This window comes from Colletotrichum abscissum, assembly GCF_030869225.1.
Source record: "Colletotrichum abscissum strain IMI 504890 chromosome Unknown Scaffold_13.1, whole genome shotgun sequence".
NCBI classification, from domain to species: Eukaryota; Fungi; Ascomycota; class Sordariomycetes; order Glomerellales; family Glomerellaceae; genus Colletotrichum; species Colletotrichum abscissum.
The window spans coordinates 759,097-777,479 of NW_026850021.1; the positions used below are offsets into that span (position 1 = coordinate 759,097).

The following is an 18,383-nucleotide window of genomic DNA, read 5'->3' on the forward strand; positions in this document are numbered from 1 at the left end:
TCGAGGCAGAGCTCTTGTTAACCGTTGTATATGCTTGCCATGGAAGCCTTCTCCTGGCGATGTTTCCCTCTAAAACGACAACCTTCCCCCGTGAAGATCCTTGCCATGCACCGCCCATGTCGTTCGGGCCCATGCTTTCTTGGCGTAGCTCTCGACAGAGTATCATTAAAGGAACTCCGTCGACGAGGATGGTGACGAGCGGACAAGCTTGAGCCATTGGGCCGCCTCTATTCGGTGATTGGGATTCCTTTCTTCGTCTGTCTGACAACTGTGTAAGGATGTTGCAACTACACCATTAGGGCAGAGCAACGATATTTTTTTTTTTTTTCAGGATTTCTGTCCCACGCTGAGACATGCGGCAGCCTCTTCAGCCCGCGGCCCTCGTGGCAGCATCTCCCAGGAGGACAAGCGTGGGAGTGGGAGGAATGCAACGTCGGCGAGGGGGGATAGAGGTCTGACTATTGGATGCGGGCGGGCTTACACCGAGGCGGTGACTGCGTAGATTCAAAGTGCATAGTGGCGGCGGCATTGTTGAACAGGTTTGCGTACACCAAGACTCCCAAATCGTCTTCGCCTGGTATCTGCTCTCGGTATGCTTTACACCCGAGATGAAATTCTCGGCGTTTTTATTTCTCAAATCAATGACATCGGGACTAAGAGGAGGTACGGTGACAATAAGCTTCATGTACGGAGTAGCGGCTTCAGGCAAGGCATATAGTTTAGTAGACAGCATGGGAGATTGCGATGAAATAAAACCGCGCTTCTCTTTGAACCACTGTCGGTTGTCGTTAGACCACTACGCTTCTCCGAGTCGGGCAGCTAGAAAGCGGACATGAAGGGGGGAAGACGAGGGGGGAACAGTAGCTGTCTTGGACTCTTGGTATCGTCGAGCGTTGCTTAGCATCAACGAGAACGAACGAGAGTGGTCGCTTGATTAGCGTCGACGAACCCAATGTGCACAACATTGGCATAGCGTGGCATCCTATCGCATCTTGCCTTGCCTTACCTTTGCCTTGCCTTGAACCATCCTACACAAGCCAAGCTAGGTATCTGCATGGGCAGAGATTCTGTCCCTCCCCGGACCAGTAAGACACGTCCTCTAGGCAATGGAGGGGGAGGGGTTGAACCAGATAGTTTAGCCTTCATTCCTCGTGCTTGGGGAGCGGGTTGGAATGCTGCCGGGGGTCCGGGGGAGGAGGAGGTTATCGTGGCTTTCCCCAGAACGAGGGGGAGAGGTTCCGCATGCGTCGGCGGCAGAGGCCAAGATAGAGAGTCAGAGTCATGTCTTGTTTCCGCATGACCCCTCTGCGATAATTGTATCTTCTGCTTTAGGACAGAGTGCCCTCGACGATGGAGTCTCTTCTCCTGCTTCAGGTAATCCATCAAAGGTTGGGTTCTGAAGGGTTACTTTTCTGATAATGCACACGGATAGGACTCTGCAGCTCAGCCCCTACATCCAATATTCAATATTCCACACCGCATCGAATGGTGGCTCGTTCAATGGCTTGGTGTAGGTTCGCCGGGGCCGCATGGATCGCCGACGCAAAAGCAACCAGCCGCGCGCTATTCATCTTCCCCAGATTCTGGAGCTGGCAATTGTGGCCGTGCTTGCAGCAGAAGTGCGCCCATACCGGTATCCTCTGGATTACCTACATCCCCCTCAGCTTTCAGGAATGGAAATCATAGTTCGGCCCCTCCCCGCCATCCCCGGGCAAGCCGGGGTCTCATAGCCGTCTGACCTGGTCGCAGCCGGGACCCGGGGCGTCTGTTGGCCGCACGCAGTACCACGTTCGGGCGCTATCCTGTGAGACTTGGCTTGCTATGTGTGCTACCACGCTGCAACATGCTGTTGGCTGTTGGCTGAGAGGAATGTCACGGGTGGGTGTGTTCGTGCTTCAGCCTGCTTGAACTGGTGATCAGTTACACTCCACTGATGGATGATTCGGGATGGGCGCGCTGCTTTGTGGTTTGCAAAGTGAAATGGTCAAAAAGCGGCCACGACGATTGCTCCTGATGCGGGTGTGACGTTCGGGTGTCATTGAACCAGCAAACCCGTTGAGGCTGCAATGACTCTGAACAACTCATCGTATGTGACCTCATATGGCTCGAGGCCGTGGTAGACGGGAGATTTGTTGGTCGAATAAGATGAGCCTGGTTAATATGGGAGACGTATCATGACTAAGAAGCGAAGCAGAAAAGCCAAGTTTCTCCCCTTGTCTTGACCTCATGTCTGATCAAATCGCGTGTGCGGTTCGTTAGTCGTCGCACGGGGGAGTCCAATCAATGACCGTTTCGCAATTCCATTTTCTCGCAGTCCCGTCAATGCCGTCGGGACTGGAGGAGCTGTAGAGTAGTGAATATAGACAAAACGCATACGTACCGGCGTATTTGTACCGCACTGTATTTCTCCTACGTCGGTCACAAGAATCAAGGTCCTACGTCTCTTCTCAAGGTCCGTAGGGAACGCGCCACTTGGCCAGCCGAGCCGCCCTGTCTGAGTCCTGAGCACTTGCAGTATAAATGTGAGCCGGTCCAAGAGCGACTGAAATTGTTCGGAGGCCAAGAGGCTTGGAAGACGAATACTCGGAGCGCGGCCGGATCGTGGTGCCTTGGCGGGTATGGGCGGGGTGGAGTCGACAGAGTCCGCTTCGGAGGAGCAACACCACCTTCGGTTTTGGTTGCTTGAATATTGTGCAAGTTCGCCGCTGTATCCATAGCGGCCGTTATTGAGCCTCAAGGTCTGCTTCCTGTTGGTTGGCCCGGGGCATGGCGCGCCTTGTCTTACATGATGGACTCTCACCGGAGGACCGCACCCCCCCACACGAGCTTGCACGTTTCTCTCACCAGCATGGGATTGTGGGCCTGGAGAAGGAACGTCGAAGGCATGGAATCATGAATGGAGACGGCGGCGGCGGTGGTGGTTGAGGCGGATCCGGAGTCGGGTGCTGTTTTGAGGTCCTATGCGGCCATGCCAGGCTTGAGCTGTGGAGTTTCCCTGCAAGTAAGGCGAGATAGTTGCATGTCAAGATGGGCCAATGGCTTTACGATGGCTTGAGAGTGCGTCTTAGATATCACGATGCTCAATCGACTTGGTGTTGTTTGTAGACAGTGCCTGCCTAGGGTGAGATACTAAATCCAATAGCCGCATATTCGTACATAGGTTGGGTCTCTCCTATCGCGGAGCAAGGCCTACATGGAAGCAAACATGCCGTTTTGGGCCTTGGCAACCAGAGAACGGGAATTAGAAGCCGAGACTTGTGATTACGGTTCCGAGTTTCGTGATAACGACTTCTTGACTTGCATTGGCGCTGCATTACGGCCACATTATCTGGGCCCCCGAGCAGGGATCGTGTCACTTGCCTCTCCGCACATCGCAACGCAAACATCGGACGTGGCACTGGAAAGCAAATATGAGATTCTTCGCGTTGTTGCGTCGGTTCTCCAAGCATCATATGTCATTCAGGATTCGGATGCCGGATCAAACGAGAACAGCACTCCTTGGCTAACGTTCCCTAATTTCGTTTTTCCTCATAGCGTCCGGAAAGGGCATACCGAGAGTGCGGGGGGAACATAAGGTCATGTCCATGTTCATCACGGTCGAGGGGGCCTTCTGCTCGAGATGATCTGAGGGAAAATGGTGCTTTGAACGCAGTGCTGTCATCTGTCACATTATTGGCGAATGGACGGGGCGACATCACTAAAGCTCCCCGGCGGACGGGCGATTGCCGCATCTTACATCACCGCCGTCGCAACTCGCCCCTGACTTGCCCTGTTTGGCCAGCGCTGGATGTTGTCCTGAGCTTTTGCCGGCTGCTGGAAGTTGCTGCCCTTCACCGCAAGCCCTTTCGGCAGTGTGATGGAGGCTTTGGTTCTCTGACCGAGCAATATCGAGAACCTGGAGACGGCAAAAAGGGGGGTTTGCATAACGGCACGGAAGGATCTTGTAGGGGTAATAGTGCGAAGATCACTCGAGAAAGCAAGGTAACAGAGCTCAGAGACCACTTAAGCTCCAGCGGTGACCACACCGATCCAATCTCGTGGGAAGGATTCAGCCCTCAAAAAACAGGGAAAAACAGAAGGAATGAGCAAAGACTACGGGGTTGATTACTGCATGTAGGGGGTTGTTGTAGGACAGACCAGGGGTACCAGAGTGGCAGAGAGTCACTGGACAAGGGGACGGACGGCAGCCGAAGCGAGGGGGATCATTAGTGACGAAGAGGAAAATAAGGAAATAAAAGAGGGCAGAAGAAAAGGCCCTGGAGATCATTACATACATACAGAGTACAGGACAGGGCCATCTCCGTACGTGCGTTGAAGATCAATAATGGGAAACCTGGAAAAACTCGGTGACACCAGGCACGCCGCACGACAGGACGGAGGACATTGCCATTGCTAGTAGACAGCGCGAAGGCGGCAGAGCATCAGTGTCCACTGGCAAGACTGGGCCGTCAATGTGCCCCGGAGAACTGGGAATGTGTGTCCTGGAACTGACCCCGACTCCTGGCTGGCTATGGCGTTGGTTATCCCACTCTGGAGACTCGAGTTTGGTTCCTTGGATTTTCTGGAAGGGGTAACTTTTATTACATCAACGTCCATGGGAATGATTGGCCGGGCCAATACTCCGCGACCTTAGGGGGCGATGTGAACCGTGAACCTGTTCCGGGCTGAATCCTGACGCGACGGGCTGGGATGAGAAGCGCGTTGGTGGGATTTCTTCGGTGGATTAGGAAGATCGATCGAGATTTGGGGGTGCGATTGTACAGAGAGGAGCGTAATTGTTCGCTGCCTTGATGTCTGGCCCTCTAGTTTCTACGCGGTACTGTAGTGTACGCATACTAAAGACGGCGCTTGAGGGAACCAATATTGGCGGGCACTAGAGCGGCAGACAGAACTATTGTGTCGGATAGGGACTCCATAGCTTGAGCGTTTAAACTTGTAACTCGCAGTAGAGCCGAACAAGACGGCAGTCATGATGGTGACATATTCTCCCGGCATAGTGTAGTCCGGAAGCTTGGGCCAGGCGAGGGGTTTACGTGCAGCATAGCAGTACAACAGTAGTCACGGATGTGGATGTGCGATGAGTGGAGAGAGACGGGAAGAGACTGAGAGTGGGAGACGGTATCCAAGAGGCTTTGGTGATTCCCATTCCCATTGTCAAGCTGGTGGTGAGAGTACGCCAGCGAGCAACGACATCACGACGACCGCAGCGCCGCAGACTGACAACCATTGTGGACACTGGAGGCCCGCGAGGGAAGGGTAAGAAGGTGGGCTATGGCGCCGTGGGAAAGGCAAGCTGAGAGAAGGACTCCATGGTAAGGATATCCATAGAATATCCAAGATAGACACAGGGTGAACGAAAGATGGCCAGGAGAGACAGACGGGTTCTCGTTGAACTTTGTGGATCTACCTACGAAAAAGTGGGACCCGGCGATGACAAGAGCGACGAAAGGCCCTCTCTCTCCTCAAGAGGGGAGAAGGCTACGGCGGCAGCGAGCCAATAGAGGAGAGCGGCGCGAGCACACATCCAGAAGACAGAGTGGGAAACATGGGAGAAAGAGACACAGACAGAGAGTGAGAGAGACATGGGGGAGAGGGAGAGACACTAAGCAGCAAAAGAGCTGCCCCGGGCGCATGCAACGTTGGACCGGGGCCCTTGTCACCATTTTGTCACCCTGTCCAGTGTCGCCTTGTCACACTCGTCCTTGGCCTGTCCCTGTCCCAGTCTGTCCAAGTGTCGTCCTGGCCCCTGGTCCTGGCCTCTTTTGTGCTTGCGGGTGCGGTACGTGCTTGCTTGGGCTTTCTGTCTCGTCCCTCTTTCTTGTCAATGGGTTGTGTCACTCCGGTATCCGGATGGATATGTGTATCTCCAACAAGAAGAGTTGGTCATGATATCAGCTGTTGTGCTTGTTTGCTCTCTTTCAGTCACCGAAGCTATATTACGGTAGACATATACGCTGTGTGGAAGTTCATCCCGCATCGGCGACTTACCATTCAGTCGTCACCATGCGGTACCACCATGTTGGGCATTTGATTTTGATCTGGCAGTATTTAGTTCGTAAAGTTGGTAAATCCTGCAGCTGCTTGTTGCTTATTGCTTCGGCCGGCCCTTTGCATCGCATCGCATCGCATTCAAACCCCAGTTCTGTCCTGTCCTCAACTTCTTTGGACAAGAGTGCTAGTCCCATCTTGGAGTATCCGTATTCGACTCTGTGGTGTATTCCCGCACATCCGTACAAATCCCACGTTCTTGGGTTCGTCATCCGAGTTCGACGCTTACCTAGCACATAGTTCTTCCTTGGGCACCACCACCATCACAACCATCGCCTCCTCCACCTCGGCGAACCGCACCCCTCACGAACGGGATCAATTGAGGTTAATTCTCTCAAGAGTGTGGTGGGTGTGAGAGTGAGTGAGTGAGTGAGTGAGTGTGTGTGTGTGTGTGTGTGTGTGTGTGTGTGTGTGTGTGTGTGAGTGGGCATACTATACTCTATCTCAGGTTTTCATCTCAGACCTGCAGCGTCGGTCTGCCTTATCTCGGCCGTGATCTCACACCCACAAGAAACAAAACAACAGACACCAACACCGACAACAACATCTGCGCGTTAGGATTCACTTCTCCCTCGCCTCGTTGTTGTTTATTGTTCTCTCGCGACTCTGCATCTTGGCGAAACGGCATCGCCCCTGCGACTCTTGATCTCCCTCCGGCCTCAGCCCTCCTTCAGCCCTCAGCTCCCACTATCGACGAAACGTGCCTCGTCTAGCATCATCCCTCTCTCTTCATCTCGCGCTCCAGCACGCTACCCGTACCCGAACTGCGGTGATCCCACGGATATCAATTCTTTTAGCAATACCAAGACAGGAAAAAAAAAGGGCACAGACGATCGTTGGCCGCCCTGTCGTATCGTTCCCTTGGGTTTTCCCAAATTCCCCTAGCTTTTCTAAGTACGGAACTGGCACGACTGGGATTGCCGACTCTTCCATCATCATCTGTGCTCCACAGAGGGTCTGGCTTTAAGCGCGACGACGGACGGCGGACGGCGGACACGAGCAAAATAGAAACCCGAGACCCTCTGGTTCGTTTATCAGCCTCTCTCACCGGGCCATTGTCATTGTTCCCCGTCGTTTCCATCCAGGTCGCAGATCGGGTGCGAGGACCCGAAGTGTGGTGAACAAGTTCCTTGTGTCTTGTTGTTCGTGTTTACTGCGTAGCAGCTCGACAGGCTCGATAAACGATCTGTCTTTGTACAGAGTCGGTGTCTAGTGACAGAGTTACTCGGTGTCTAGCCAAAAGTCTAAGTGGGAGACAGAAAAATAGAGGCGTTGTTCAAGACGCGAAGAAGGGAGGAAACATCACCATCATTCATCGTCACCGTGGTGCTGGATCCCTCTTCAGGCGTGGCTTGGCTCGCTCTCACTTTCTGAACCCACGACTTGCCGGAGGGGAGAGAAAAAAGGTACATTTACCTCGCAGGCTCCCGAGCAATTTTAGCACTTGTCGCTCTCGGCTTTCCCGACCCAGGGAACCTCCCACTCTCCCACCTTCTCTCCACCACTCATCCACCCACTCACTCTCACTCTCACTCTCACTCTCACACAGGCCTCACTCCTGTTTTCACACACCCCTCTCACCTCACTCTTCTGGCTCTCTCGCTCTCAGTCTCAACTCTCACACCTCACACCTCACTTCACCTCACACCCCCCTCCCCGGTCACTCACTCTCACTCCCACTCCCACTCTCTCTCACTCACAATCCCAGCCAAAGGGGACCCCTCCCAAAAGGCCACAAGGTGACGGAGCGCTAAAAGGCACCTCCCATCCGGCTGCCGCTGGCCCTGAGAGCTGAGCTGAAGCGCCCAAGAACTCCCCTCAGGTCTTCCCCCAAGTACCCAAATCTCAACATTTCGCCCCGTCGACCCGCGCGAAACTTAAGGTGCCTTACTCGCCCGCACGGCGCCTGGGAACCCGACCTATAATCTCCCTCCTTTGCCCAACTTCCCGCTCTCGGATTATTTCTCTCCAAATCCCACGACAGCCTCTTTCTACCTCACAACCTCACCCTCCTCCTCTTCCTTCTGGTCCTACTCTTGTTCCTACTCCTACTTCTACACGCCATCCTCTACAGGTGTATAAGACTCCATCCTATCTTGACGATCTTGAAGGAGCAGCAACACCACACAACCTCCACGAAAGACACCACCTATCCGAAGGAGGACGACGACAACATCGACAGCAGGATAGAGCCTGCCTCACAACCTCACATCAACCGCAGTCATGCTGGACCCGTCAGCGAGCCGGCGGTATCAGCCGATGGACTCGTCCACAGTCTACTCCCACTCCCGCACGCGCACGACATCCTCAAACACATTCCCTATTCAGAGCCCGACGCCGATGCACCTCCAGCAGCAGAATGCCATGAACCCTCAGCAACATACCCGCCGCTCACCGTCAGTAAACACCTTCAGCACCTCCTCGAGCATTCCTCCACCCGCCGCCTACCGCACCTCGCCCACCACCGATCTTCGTCGCTCTACCTCCTCTCGCTCCGGCGGCGGCAGCCCCCAGCCGACGGGCTATGTTGCCCTTCTCCGCAAGCAAAAGGCCACCGTCTGGTGCGACCGCGCCCAATATGAGGATCCTCGCCTCTTGGCCCAGCAGCGCGCCGCCAAGATGCGAGCTACCCTCGAGGTCATCGGCGGCCAGCGAACCGCCTCTGGCCTCTCCGCTCCGTCCGGCGGCAGAACGAGTACCGGCATCAGTGCTACTGGCAAGGTTGCCGCTAAGATCCGTCACCACGGGAAGCCCGCCGTAGTGGGCTACGCTCCGGGAGAGCACCACGTTGGCGTCGGCGGCGTTCCCATGCGGCTGAGTGCTACCGAGGTTGAGGGCGAGGACAGCGACGACGACGACGCGCGCTTGCATCACAGACGGACCGGTAGCAGCGGCCGCAGTAGCACTGCGAGCCGTCGTGGCCCGGGATACCGATCATCCGGCGGCGGGCGCAGATGGAGCCCCGGAGATACGCCCGAGAGGAGTGGTAGCATGGTCGAGGACGTACCGGAGGACGCCACGCTGGGCGACAACGCGAGTGGTAGGGCCATGACGACGGGCTCAGGGAGCAGCGCTGAGCGGGCGGACAATGTCGGCGAGCTGGGCAATACTGCGGCGGCGAGATTGGCGAGCAACTCACTAATGCATTCGACCGTCACCCGCGAGAAGAGCGTCAAGGGCGCCGATGACCTACGCAGGAGGGGCAGCGTCGACGAGCGCACCACCACGCTCACCGGAGGCCGTCTTTACATCGCTAACCCCGATTTGTGAGAGGCCACGCTGCCCTCGCGGCCCCATACATATGTGTATGGATAAGTCGCCGACTTTCACAATACGTTACGAGCCCATCGGGATGGGCTTCATTCGCTTTACCATGACGTGCGGAAAACGATTCGACATCTCTCCGACTTTCCTGTTCCTTCCTCGTCATCGCCAATCTGTTCGAATGTCTCTTTAGGCATACAAATACGGTCGCTAAGGGGGGGTGGGGGTGTTTGGTGATTTCTTTTACTGTGACAAACCTGCATCACTCGGCGTTTTACTTGGGGATTGTTTTTTATTATGGGTGGGATGATACCATACAGAGACCATCCCGAGATGGCACAGTTCGGTTTACCGGATGTGCCGGGGAGAGGGATCGAAATTCGAGTCTCCTTGTCAAAGATTTTCCAACATTGTTTCCGCTCTACGATCGCTTCCTACGGGCCTCTCTACCTTTGTTCCTACCATTTCCTTAGCTCGGACTCTTTTTTTTTTTATTTTCCTAGGCCGCGACGCTCCTCACATGGACAGACCATACTGCGATCTGTTCCCTAATCTGTGGACAAGACATCAAAAGCGAGATGGGAGGGGGAACGGATGTCAGGCAGGACAAGGGGAAGACAAAACCAAAGACGAATTGGGCAGGGTAAAGGGGGCGGAGGATGATACCACGGTTGAGGTTGAAGGCCCTAGTGGAAGCTGTTTGGAATCACGGGCAACGGGGAAGGCGAGAGAGAGAGAGAGAGAGAGAGAGAGAGAAAGAGAGACAGAAAGAGAGGCTGAGACAAACAGAGAAGCTCGAAATGCTCGAATATGAAAAGCCATTCCTGGGCATCACGATTGAACAACCCTTTTTTTACCCGTATTGACTTATGCCATCCTGTCAAGTTGGGTGTGTGGCCAATGGTGCCCAGGAACGTCAATTTCGGGAGAATTGCTTACCGAAAGGTTGATTCAGCCCAGCCAGCCGACCTTCTGGGGGTCAGAGACATTGTCTTCAAAGCTACGTAGCTGTACCTAGAGGGTCGTCTTGGTTCGTCACGGAGTAAAGGGAACACCTTTCAGCCGACCCAGTAATATGATATTACCGTAATGCTTCTTCAGCCGCACGCCGTTTTCATTTGCCACATTTTCTTAGGGGGTTTTCCGATGGGGGATGGTTCAGGCTGACTTTCCAAGCATGGCAATCTGTAGAAAACTCTCTGTTGGACCAACCCATTCCCGCGTGGTTGAAATGGGAGACGCCAAACCCCATCCTGCAAGATCCGGGGTTGGGAGGAGGATGTTTGACTCGATGGGCATGTGGTGAGCCGCTTGCAGTGCTACCTTTTTACTTGGTCTATCCGTAATGAGCTACAGATACACTAAACTATCTAACTTACCGGCCAAACCTGTCATGTGTTCCAAAGATAGTACACTTTGATAGATCTAACCTCTTCCTTAGCTTTCCCCCCTCCCCTTCGGACTTGAGGCCGCCTCTCAGAGTCAATCTCTCTACTCCGTACGCTATCTCTTACCGTAGGTTCATAGGTCAGGGATTGCCATTGCTACCATACCATAGGTACCATTTTAGACTATCGCAATGCGCAGGAACTACTGCGACACTGTCAGTTCGTCTTTGACACACATGCGACCTCGTGTTTCGAGGAGTTTCTGATGGTTGACTTGTCCCAACTTTCCGTATGGTTGGCGCCCCCCTTCATTCTTTGGGTTCGAACGGAGACCCCGTACCCCAAAACTTTGTTTCTCAGGGTCTTTTGGCCTGTGTCTTGTCGATGACATGCATATCCTGGCTCCCGTGGCTATCTTCTGTAAACAGTACCAAAGAGTGCCCAAAGCGACAGGTGGTGGGATACGAGAACTTCTCAAGGCAGACGATCGCCAACGTCGCCTTCGAGTGCCCAGCAACACCACCCAACATTGATCTTCAAGAGGTAAGTTACATAGCAAGGATGGGCGCCAACGCCCAGCACTCGGGAAACGCGGCGCCGCAAAATCAACCACTTGAGGAAGTTCAGCACCCACGGCACTATACGAAGTGACTGCGTACGGGATATGCCTCCTTCTGCAGGCCATCCCGTCCCTGGCATGAAGTCCTCGCTTCTGCATCTCGTGCGTCTGCTGATTGCTGGCTTCCTCTGTACCCTCTTTTGTTTACCTGCATTTTTTGAGCGGGTATCGCTGCGAAAAAAGAACCACCGCCACTTACCGACAGGCAGGGATCCTTTTTCGCAGGCGGCAAACAATCATCATCATCAGGGTCCTAGTTGACAGAGGGACCTTACGCGCAGGGCGGGCGGCGTTGTCGATCACTTCGTGTTTTTGCCCACCAAAGAAAGAAGAACAAGACCCCTAGGTTTTTTCTTCCATTTCCACCTTTCCAACTTTCCTTGGTGAAGATTATCGCTCTTGTCCGTCGACTCCGTCTGCCCCGATTAATAGTGATAGGCAGAGACAGGCACAGGGTCGCGGGGACATCGGGGTGAATGGAGTAAACGTGATGGCAGGTGGGAAAGGATAGCCAGAGGGTGGGAAAAAGAGAAATGGCATCATGATGTAACGTTCTGACTTGAGCCAAGACCGATTGACACCGAAAGGCGGGTCTCCTTTTGCTGGTGAGGTGTGGTTGGATGGTTTTGTCTTCTGTCTCCATTAAATGTTTGGTGGTCCTTGTCAGCGTCTGCCTCGGTGTAGTGCGAAGGAAATGTCAGACCGAAGCTGCAGACCGAGATCTCACCGAGAATGAGGTAATGCCGCACTGACCAACGCAGGCCTGCTACATACCAGCCACATAAGGCTAGTGAGAATAGACCGTCAGCCACAGTGCGGCCTTGGTCGTCTTCCTGCTGACATAAGCTCCCAGCTGAGCGAAACGTGTGCAGGTAGGGGCTGCGTTTAAGAGGTTTTGTTAGTGCGCAACTCGCGGGAGCATTGAAAGTAGTGTACTTGAACAATTAACCAAAGCAAAGGTGATGTCTCTGATCTAGAATAATGCCTTGAGTAAATTGTTTTGGAGTCTCTTCTCAGATCAACTTCTATGTTTACTCGAAAGTAGAATCGAAATTACTGGGAGTGTTCTCTTCTACGGAGTACTATGATAGTTGTTTAATTGATTCTAACAATACCTATAATTCACACCCGTCGTCCATTTAACAGAGTTTCCCCTTAACGCGTCGCCCAATACCCTGTCGCTCACCATTGGCAAGGCCCAATCTCCCCTTTCTGCACCAAGAAGGAGCCCTGCCACTAATTCAAATGGTAATGGTGCCTATCGGCCCAAAGACACGACCCCCCGGCCTCCTCAACGCCAAATTTACGCGTCAGTCGCGTCCCGGCGGAACGTCCCAACCTTACCTGTCAACCTCCACTAACGGTCTTTTCCACTTTGCGAGACCGACGACCTGACCTGCCGCCATTGAGCCTGCCATCACGGCCCTTTCCTGAAGCCGAACGACACCTCATTCATTGTTCGAAATACCTGACTGTCGTCCTGCCAGCGATTCACTCACCAAGTACCTATTCTCTGGTCTGGTTGCGGGATACTCGATCCATTTCAATCTTCCCCACCACACCAACTGCCACGGACACAACTTCAGCCTCATTCTACACTTTACACGAACACGACCAACCGACGAGCACTGTCGCGAACCTTGCGACACCCGGTGTCCGATGCCTCTATTCGAGATGTCATCCAACATCAAACGAGAATCAGACATGGAGGCTAGCGGCCTGAAGAGAAGTCACGATGATTTCTCCGGTGACGAGGTCACCATTGAGGATCGTGGCTTGCAGAACGGCGTCAAACATCAGGCCACCGAGGCCGTTGTTCAACCCAGCAAAGGTATGAGCTACCTAACATGTCCACATTGTGGCCATCATTTTGCTCCGATCATCCATCTAACCTTCGCAGCTGGGTCTCCCGCCCGCCAGATGCCTACCCGCGATATATCGCCAGCCCCCAGTAGCCCGAGCTCACTGACCGATGCCGGCACCCTCACACCAGAGCGCGGCTCGCCCTCACCCGACCTCACACCTAGCAAGAGCACGACTCCCCTCAAGCAGACCACAACAAGTGCCAATCCCGCTTCATCATCAAAGACACCTGCCTCAACAACCCAACCCACCAAACGGAAGCGCCGGACCGCAGCCGAAAAGGAGGCCGAAGAGAAGGAAAAGGCACAGAAGAAGAAGGAGCGTGAAGAAAAGAAAGAAGCCAAACAGGCCGAAAAGGCAAAAGCCGACGCTGAAAGACAAGTCAAACAGGCCGAAAAGGCAAAAGCCGACGCCGAAAAACAAGCCAAACAAGATGAGAAGCGCCGTAAGAAGGAGGAGGAAGAACGCAAAGTGCAACAGGAAAAGGAGAAGAAGGAGCGCGCCCAGCCGAAGCTCATGTCCTTTTTCAAGGCACCCGCCACGCCCAAGAAGGATACATTGGTGCCTATCATCAAGTCAGGGAGCCCTTCCAAATCCGCACTTACGCCAGACGCCAAATCTCCCGCAGTCAAGAAGGAGGAGCTATCAGAATATGAGAAGCGGTTCAAGCCGTTCTTTGTGCAAAGCAGTGTTCGCCTGGCCAAGAGCCCCTTCGAGATGGACGACGAGGCACACGATGCCAAGACGAGGATATTGGGAGAGTACTTTGATGGAAAGAGAAAGTCAACCCAAGCGGGCGGCTTTGATGCTATCGAGGTTTTCCAGCTTCCTGGTCGTCCTGCTCCGCGAGGCAGAATCTACCCGCCAGTGCGGTTCAGCATTGAAAAGATGCGAAAGCTCACACAAGAAGCAAGCAGCGAAGAGGACAAGAAGGCGATTGTAAAGGATATTGCAGATGCGCTGAGGAAGGTCCCTACAAAGTCGCTCAAGTTCTATCAGGATGTGCGGCCTCCTTACAGGGGTACCGTCACCCTCAGACCCTATCAAGCAGGCAAATCTGGCATGCGACGCCTCGCCCGAAACCCCATCCGCCGCGACCAACTCCCCGTAAACTATGACCACGACTCGGAAGCCGAGTGGGAAAGTGAAGGCGAGGACGTCGATATCGACGATGATGACGATGAGGATCTCGATGCCGACGGCGAAGACATGGACGAGTTCCTCGACGACTCGGAGGACAACGGCCCTGCTCGGTTCGTGAGTGCCAACGGCCTCGAACCGGAGAGCACCGGCCTCTGCTGGGAGGATCGCACACGCAAGGGTCCTAACCGCACCGTGTACGAGCACAGGATGGAATTCATTCTGGGTAAGCTATATCCCGTCTCCCGCTCATAAAGCAGCGTTAACACATGTTTTGAAGAGAGCCTCGAACACCACCACAGTATCGATCCCTTCTCGACGGAATACTGGGAACCCGAACCGAAGCCCAAGCCTGTCGGTCGTCCACTTAAAGACAAGACTGCCAAGGCTCAAGCGGCAAAGGACAAGCCTGCTGCAGACTCGAAGCCGGCCGATGCCTTCAAAGCAATCACCTGCGGCAGCACAAAGAACAGCGTACAGTCGCTGCCGAAGAAAATCTTGGAGAACAACAATCTCCAGGAGCTCAAGAAGGTTATCGAGGCGAATCCCAAGATCGCCAAGGGTGGCCTGGTCGACCTTTCGTACGTTGCACTTGCTCACGCCAAGATTTCCCGCAACGACCTGAAGGAAGCCATCGCCATGATTGCCGAAAAGGTCGGCGGTAAAGGGCTTGCCGGCTCCTGGGCTATCAAGTCAGGTTTCGACGTTTGAGAGAGAGAGGGGGAGGGAGAGCATTGGCATGCTGTGAGAATTCGGCGTATGAAAAAAAGGGAAGGCGTACTATTCTGATTCGATGAGGATACCTCGGCGGACATGTTTATCCCACCCACAGTTTATTGTCCGCCATTGTTCATGTTATTTGGGAGGAGTATGGACTTTGTTTCTTACTTTTGTTCCGGGTCTTTGAAATTGTTATCGGTTGAGGGAAGGCACAAGCCGGATGTGCGAAGGCCCCAGCATCTTTTACGAGCCACCCACAATAGTGGTGGATTCTATTGCACGTACTACATGCCTTTGCGCCTTTCGGGCGGTTATGATATGATGGCATAAGGGCGGCGTATAGTGGATTATTCCATTTTCTTTCTCTCGGACGGTATTTCGCATGGATGCATAATTGCTCTCTGGGCCACCGGTGGCAGCGGCGTTAGTAGGCTTAGTAGATGGTAGGAAGACAAAAGTCTCAACATGCCTATGTCTCTTCGTGTCTTACGCATGAGATTCCCTTCGAGTACTGGTGGCCGTTAGTAGTTTATCTGCTTTGATTTTAAGCCACCGCCCAAGCTTCAACAGCCGTCATCCGATAGAGTGCTGCTGAAACGCCTGCTTCCTATGTGAGAGAACTCGATGCTTGTGTAATATGGTTCATGACCGGGCTTTCACAATTTGACTGGGCACGTGTGAGAAAGATAGGTAAGCGTCTAAGTTGTCGGGCCCGGGAAGTCGGCAAGCGGCGAAATTGAAGTAGATTACATCGGTAGTGTCGGATTGAACAATACGAAAAAGGCTTCTCGAGAGAAGTCAGACGAAAGAGTCAGGCGAAGGTTCATTCGGCTGCGTAACATGTAGATTGCAGTTGGTGCGATTCAGAACTACGAGTCGCGCACCGCTGGCGGGCTGGCCAGGCGTCGAACCCTGCAACTCGGGTTTATGAAGACGAGACAAGCTTTCTGCGTGAGTGCTTCTCATCTGGGGCACCTGGCTGCGCTGCGCCTATGTTGCCTACTTTGGTCACAGACAACGCTGTTTATTCACCGTGCTCTCCGACTCTCAGGCCGATTATCCGGAGAACTTCTGCCATTGGGTTCCGGGCACTCCACACGTGTAATTCGTAGGCTATGTTGACTCGTGAGCGATGAAGGGAGGCCGCTTGGGTTGGAGGTGTCGCAGCCCGCGCGAAGACTGCTTGGGATGAGGGTTCGTCCTTTGCTTCTTTGACGCAGGTGCTCAATCTAACCCAGGGAAAACCTACGCCCACGTCGCGCCAGTGAAAGTTAGTTAGAGGAGTTCATCATGGCTTGACAAGATGATGGACTAGAAGACCTTGAGTTGCCAAGCATGCCAAGACATATATAAGCCAACATGCGTAGCGTACTGAGATGTAGTAGACAGCAGCTCTCCAACCACGCCTTTCTTTAACAGTAGTTGTCACCATGCAACATCCACTCCTTAGCATTGCATTCCTCGCCTCTCTGGCCTCTGGCTACTGGCTACCCGAGACACTGGGCAAAGACCAGTTCAAGACCTGCGTCGTCCCCAAGTCCAAAGGCGACGACGCCCCGACCATTCTCTCGACAGTCAAATCCTGCGGCAGCAACTCCCGCGTCGTCTTCAGCGCCGGCACGGAATACAGCCTCCTCACCCCTCTAAAGTTCTCCGGCCTCACAAACGTAGAGTTCCAAATCGAGGGCAACCTCACCCTCTCAGACGACCCGGCCGCCGTCTCCGCCGTGGTCAACAACCGCTCCATTTACCCGGGCCACTGGATCACCGTCGCCAACAGCAAGGGCGTCACTTTCACGGCTTCGAATGCCCAGGGCGGCGGCTGGATTAACGGCCACGGCGATAAGTGGTGGTCCAGCGCCAACGTCAGCAGCAATAATGGGCGCCCGCACATGTTCTCGTTCGGTGTGACGAGTTTGCGGCTGCGGGGGCTCAAGATTCTTAACCCCGTCGCGTGGTGCTTCTCGATAAGCGGGCAGGATGTCTACATGACTGACACCGTGCTGGACGCGCGGTCCAAGACTGCGTTCCCTTTCAACACGGACGGTATTGACGTTGGCGGTTCCGATATTGTCATCGATGGGTGGACCAGCTGGAACGGCGACGACATCATCAACGTCTCTCCGCCGGCTGTGAATGTGACTATGCGCAACGTCGTCGGATACGGCACGCACGGAATCTCGGTCTCCTGCGCGTCTGGCTCGGGTAGCGGGTACCTGTTTGAGAACGCAGAGATCCACGACTCGCTGTTGGGAGCTCGCTTCAAGGGCTCCGTGGGCACGACGTGCCAGATTTCTGATGTTACCTGGCGCAACTTCACAATCACCAACACTGCTTACCCCATTCACTTTATCGAGGACTATGTCGATCAAGAAAAGGGCGCTGCCGGGAAGGATGCTTCGCTGGCTGCGTTTGCCAAGAACTTCCGCTGGGAGAATATCAAGGCGCATACTGGCTCGGGTCTCAAGGACGGCAGCTGTACCTCTAGCCCATGCTGGAGTCAAAGTCTAGGTGAGTACTAACGAGTTCAAACTATACCTTACTCAACGACACATCTACGAGGAAATGCTAACACGTTACTTTTGATTCTCAGGCGCCTCAACCAAGAAGGGGTTGTACCTTATGTGCAAAGACGCGGCGCATTGCCAGGACTTCACCTTCAAGGACATCACCCTCGTCGCAGCTGTAAGTCTTCACAGGGGAAACTATGATGAGGGATTAGTCTTGCTAACAGTATATAGGATGGCAGCGCAGGTGAGATGGAGTGTGTTGGACTGGAAGGAGCTACAGGCCTCGGCATCCCTTGCACGAACGGCACTTTGACCGGAAGCAAATAGTTGATCCCTGAACGATACTTGCAGACGTCGAGTCTCGAGTCCTTTTAAGCGAATAAAGCAACGTAATTCGAATCAACTAGTGACGCAAGAGTTAAGCGTCTCGCGAAGATCGAGTATATGCGCATCGACTGATGGTGAAAACTTGTTGTGTTTCTGTGCCGCACCCGCCGACGTCTTAACCAGTCGGAACGAATCCACTGTCCGTCTCTCAGTTCCGTTGTCTGCTGCGTATTCTTGTAGGTATACAAAGAGAGGGAGCTGAGTTGAGAAGATCCATCAATTGTCGAAGTAGGTCAGTTGTTTGCATTGAGACCATCTATGGGTGAGCGTTGGAAGGTGATTCATCACAATCATACTAGGTGGGCAACTGGGATTTCGGTAGAGACTCAGAGAGGAGGACATGTGTTGGAAGGGAGCCAAATCGGCGTGAGCGCCTGTCTTGGTTGGCGGTGGGTGGCGTGCTAGCTCGAGGCCTACCCTCCGAGATGTTTATCATGAACACAG

The 18,383-nt window shown here is 53.9% G+C and overlaps 6 protein-coding genes across 6 annotated transcripts; 3 read left to right on the forward strand and 3 right to left on the reverse strand.

Annotated features, from left to right (window-relative positions):
• Positions 1–367: 367 nt before the first annotated feature.
• CABS01_06415 (uncharacterized protein) lies at positions 368–1,027 on the reverse strand (the record flags this gene model as incomplete). Its single annotated transcript, XM_060539781.1, has 2 exons — positions 368–775; positions 1,007–1,027. The coding sequence occupies 2 exons, from the start codon at positions 1,025–1,027 to the stop codon at positions 368–370; spliced, it is 429 nt and encodes a 142-aa protein (XP_060404318.1).
• Positions 1,028–2,427: 1,400 nt separating this feature from the next.
• Positions 2,428–2,715, reverse strand: CABS01_06416 (uncharacterized protein; the record flags this gene model as incomplete). The annotated part of the gene is made up of 1 exon (XM_060539782.1): positions 2,428–2,715. One exon carries the CDS (start codon positions 2,713–2,715, stop codon positions 2,428–2,430), a length of 288 nt encoding a protein of 95 aa, XP_060404319.1.
• A 5,556-nt stretch (positions 2,716–8,271) lies between these two features.
• CABS01_06417 (uncharacterized protein) lies at positions 8,272–9,318 on the forward strand (the record flags this gene model as incomplete). Its single annotated transcript, XM_060539783.1, has 1 exon — positions 8,272–9,318. The coding sequence occupies one exon, from the start codon at positions 8,272–8,274 to the stop codon at positions 9,316–9,318; it is 1,047 nt and encodes a 348-aa protein (XP_060404320.1).
• A 680-nt stretch (positions 9,319–9,998) lies between these two features.
• CABS01_06418 (uncharacterized protein) lies at positions 9,999–10,134 on the reverse strand (the record flags this gene model as incomplete). The annotated part of the gene is made up of 2 exons (XM_060539784.1): positions 9,999–10,043; positions 10,078–10,134. The coding sequence occupies 2 exons, from the start codon at positions 10,132–10,134 to the stop codon at positions 9,999–10,001; spliced, it is 102 nt and encodes a 33-aa protein (XP_060404321.1).
• Positions 10,135–12,993: 2,859 nt separating this feature from the next.
• CABS01_06419 (chromatin assembly factor 1 subunit A) lies at positions 12,994–15,033 on the forward strand (the record flags this gene model as incomplete). Its single annotated transcript, XM_060539785.1, has 3 exons — positions 12,994–13,150; positions 13,220–14,548; positions 14,603–15,033. 3 exons carry the CDS (start codon positions 12,994–12,996, stop codon positions 15,031–15,033), a joined length of 1,917 nt encoding a protein of 638 aa, XP_060404322.1.
• A 1,439-nt stretch (positions 15,034–16,472) lies between these two features.
• CABS01_06420 (exo-polygalacturonase) lies at positions 16,473–17,879 on the forward strand (the record flags this gene model as incomplete). Its single annotated transcript, XM_060539786.1, has 3 exons — positions 16,473–17,553; positions 17,636–17,727; positions 17,784–17,879. 3 exons carry the CDS (start codon positions 16,473–16,475, stop codon positions 17,877–17,879), a joined length of 1,269 nt encoding a protein of 422 aa, XP_060404323.1.
• Positions 17,880–18,383: the final 504 nt, after the last annotated feature.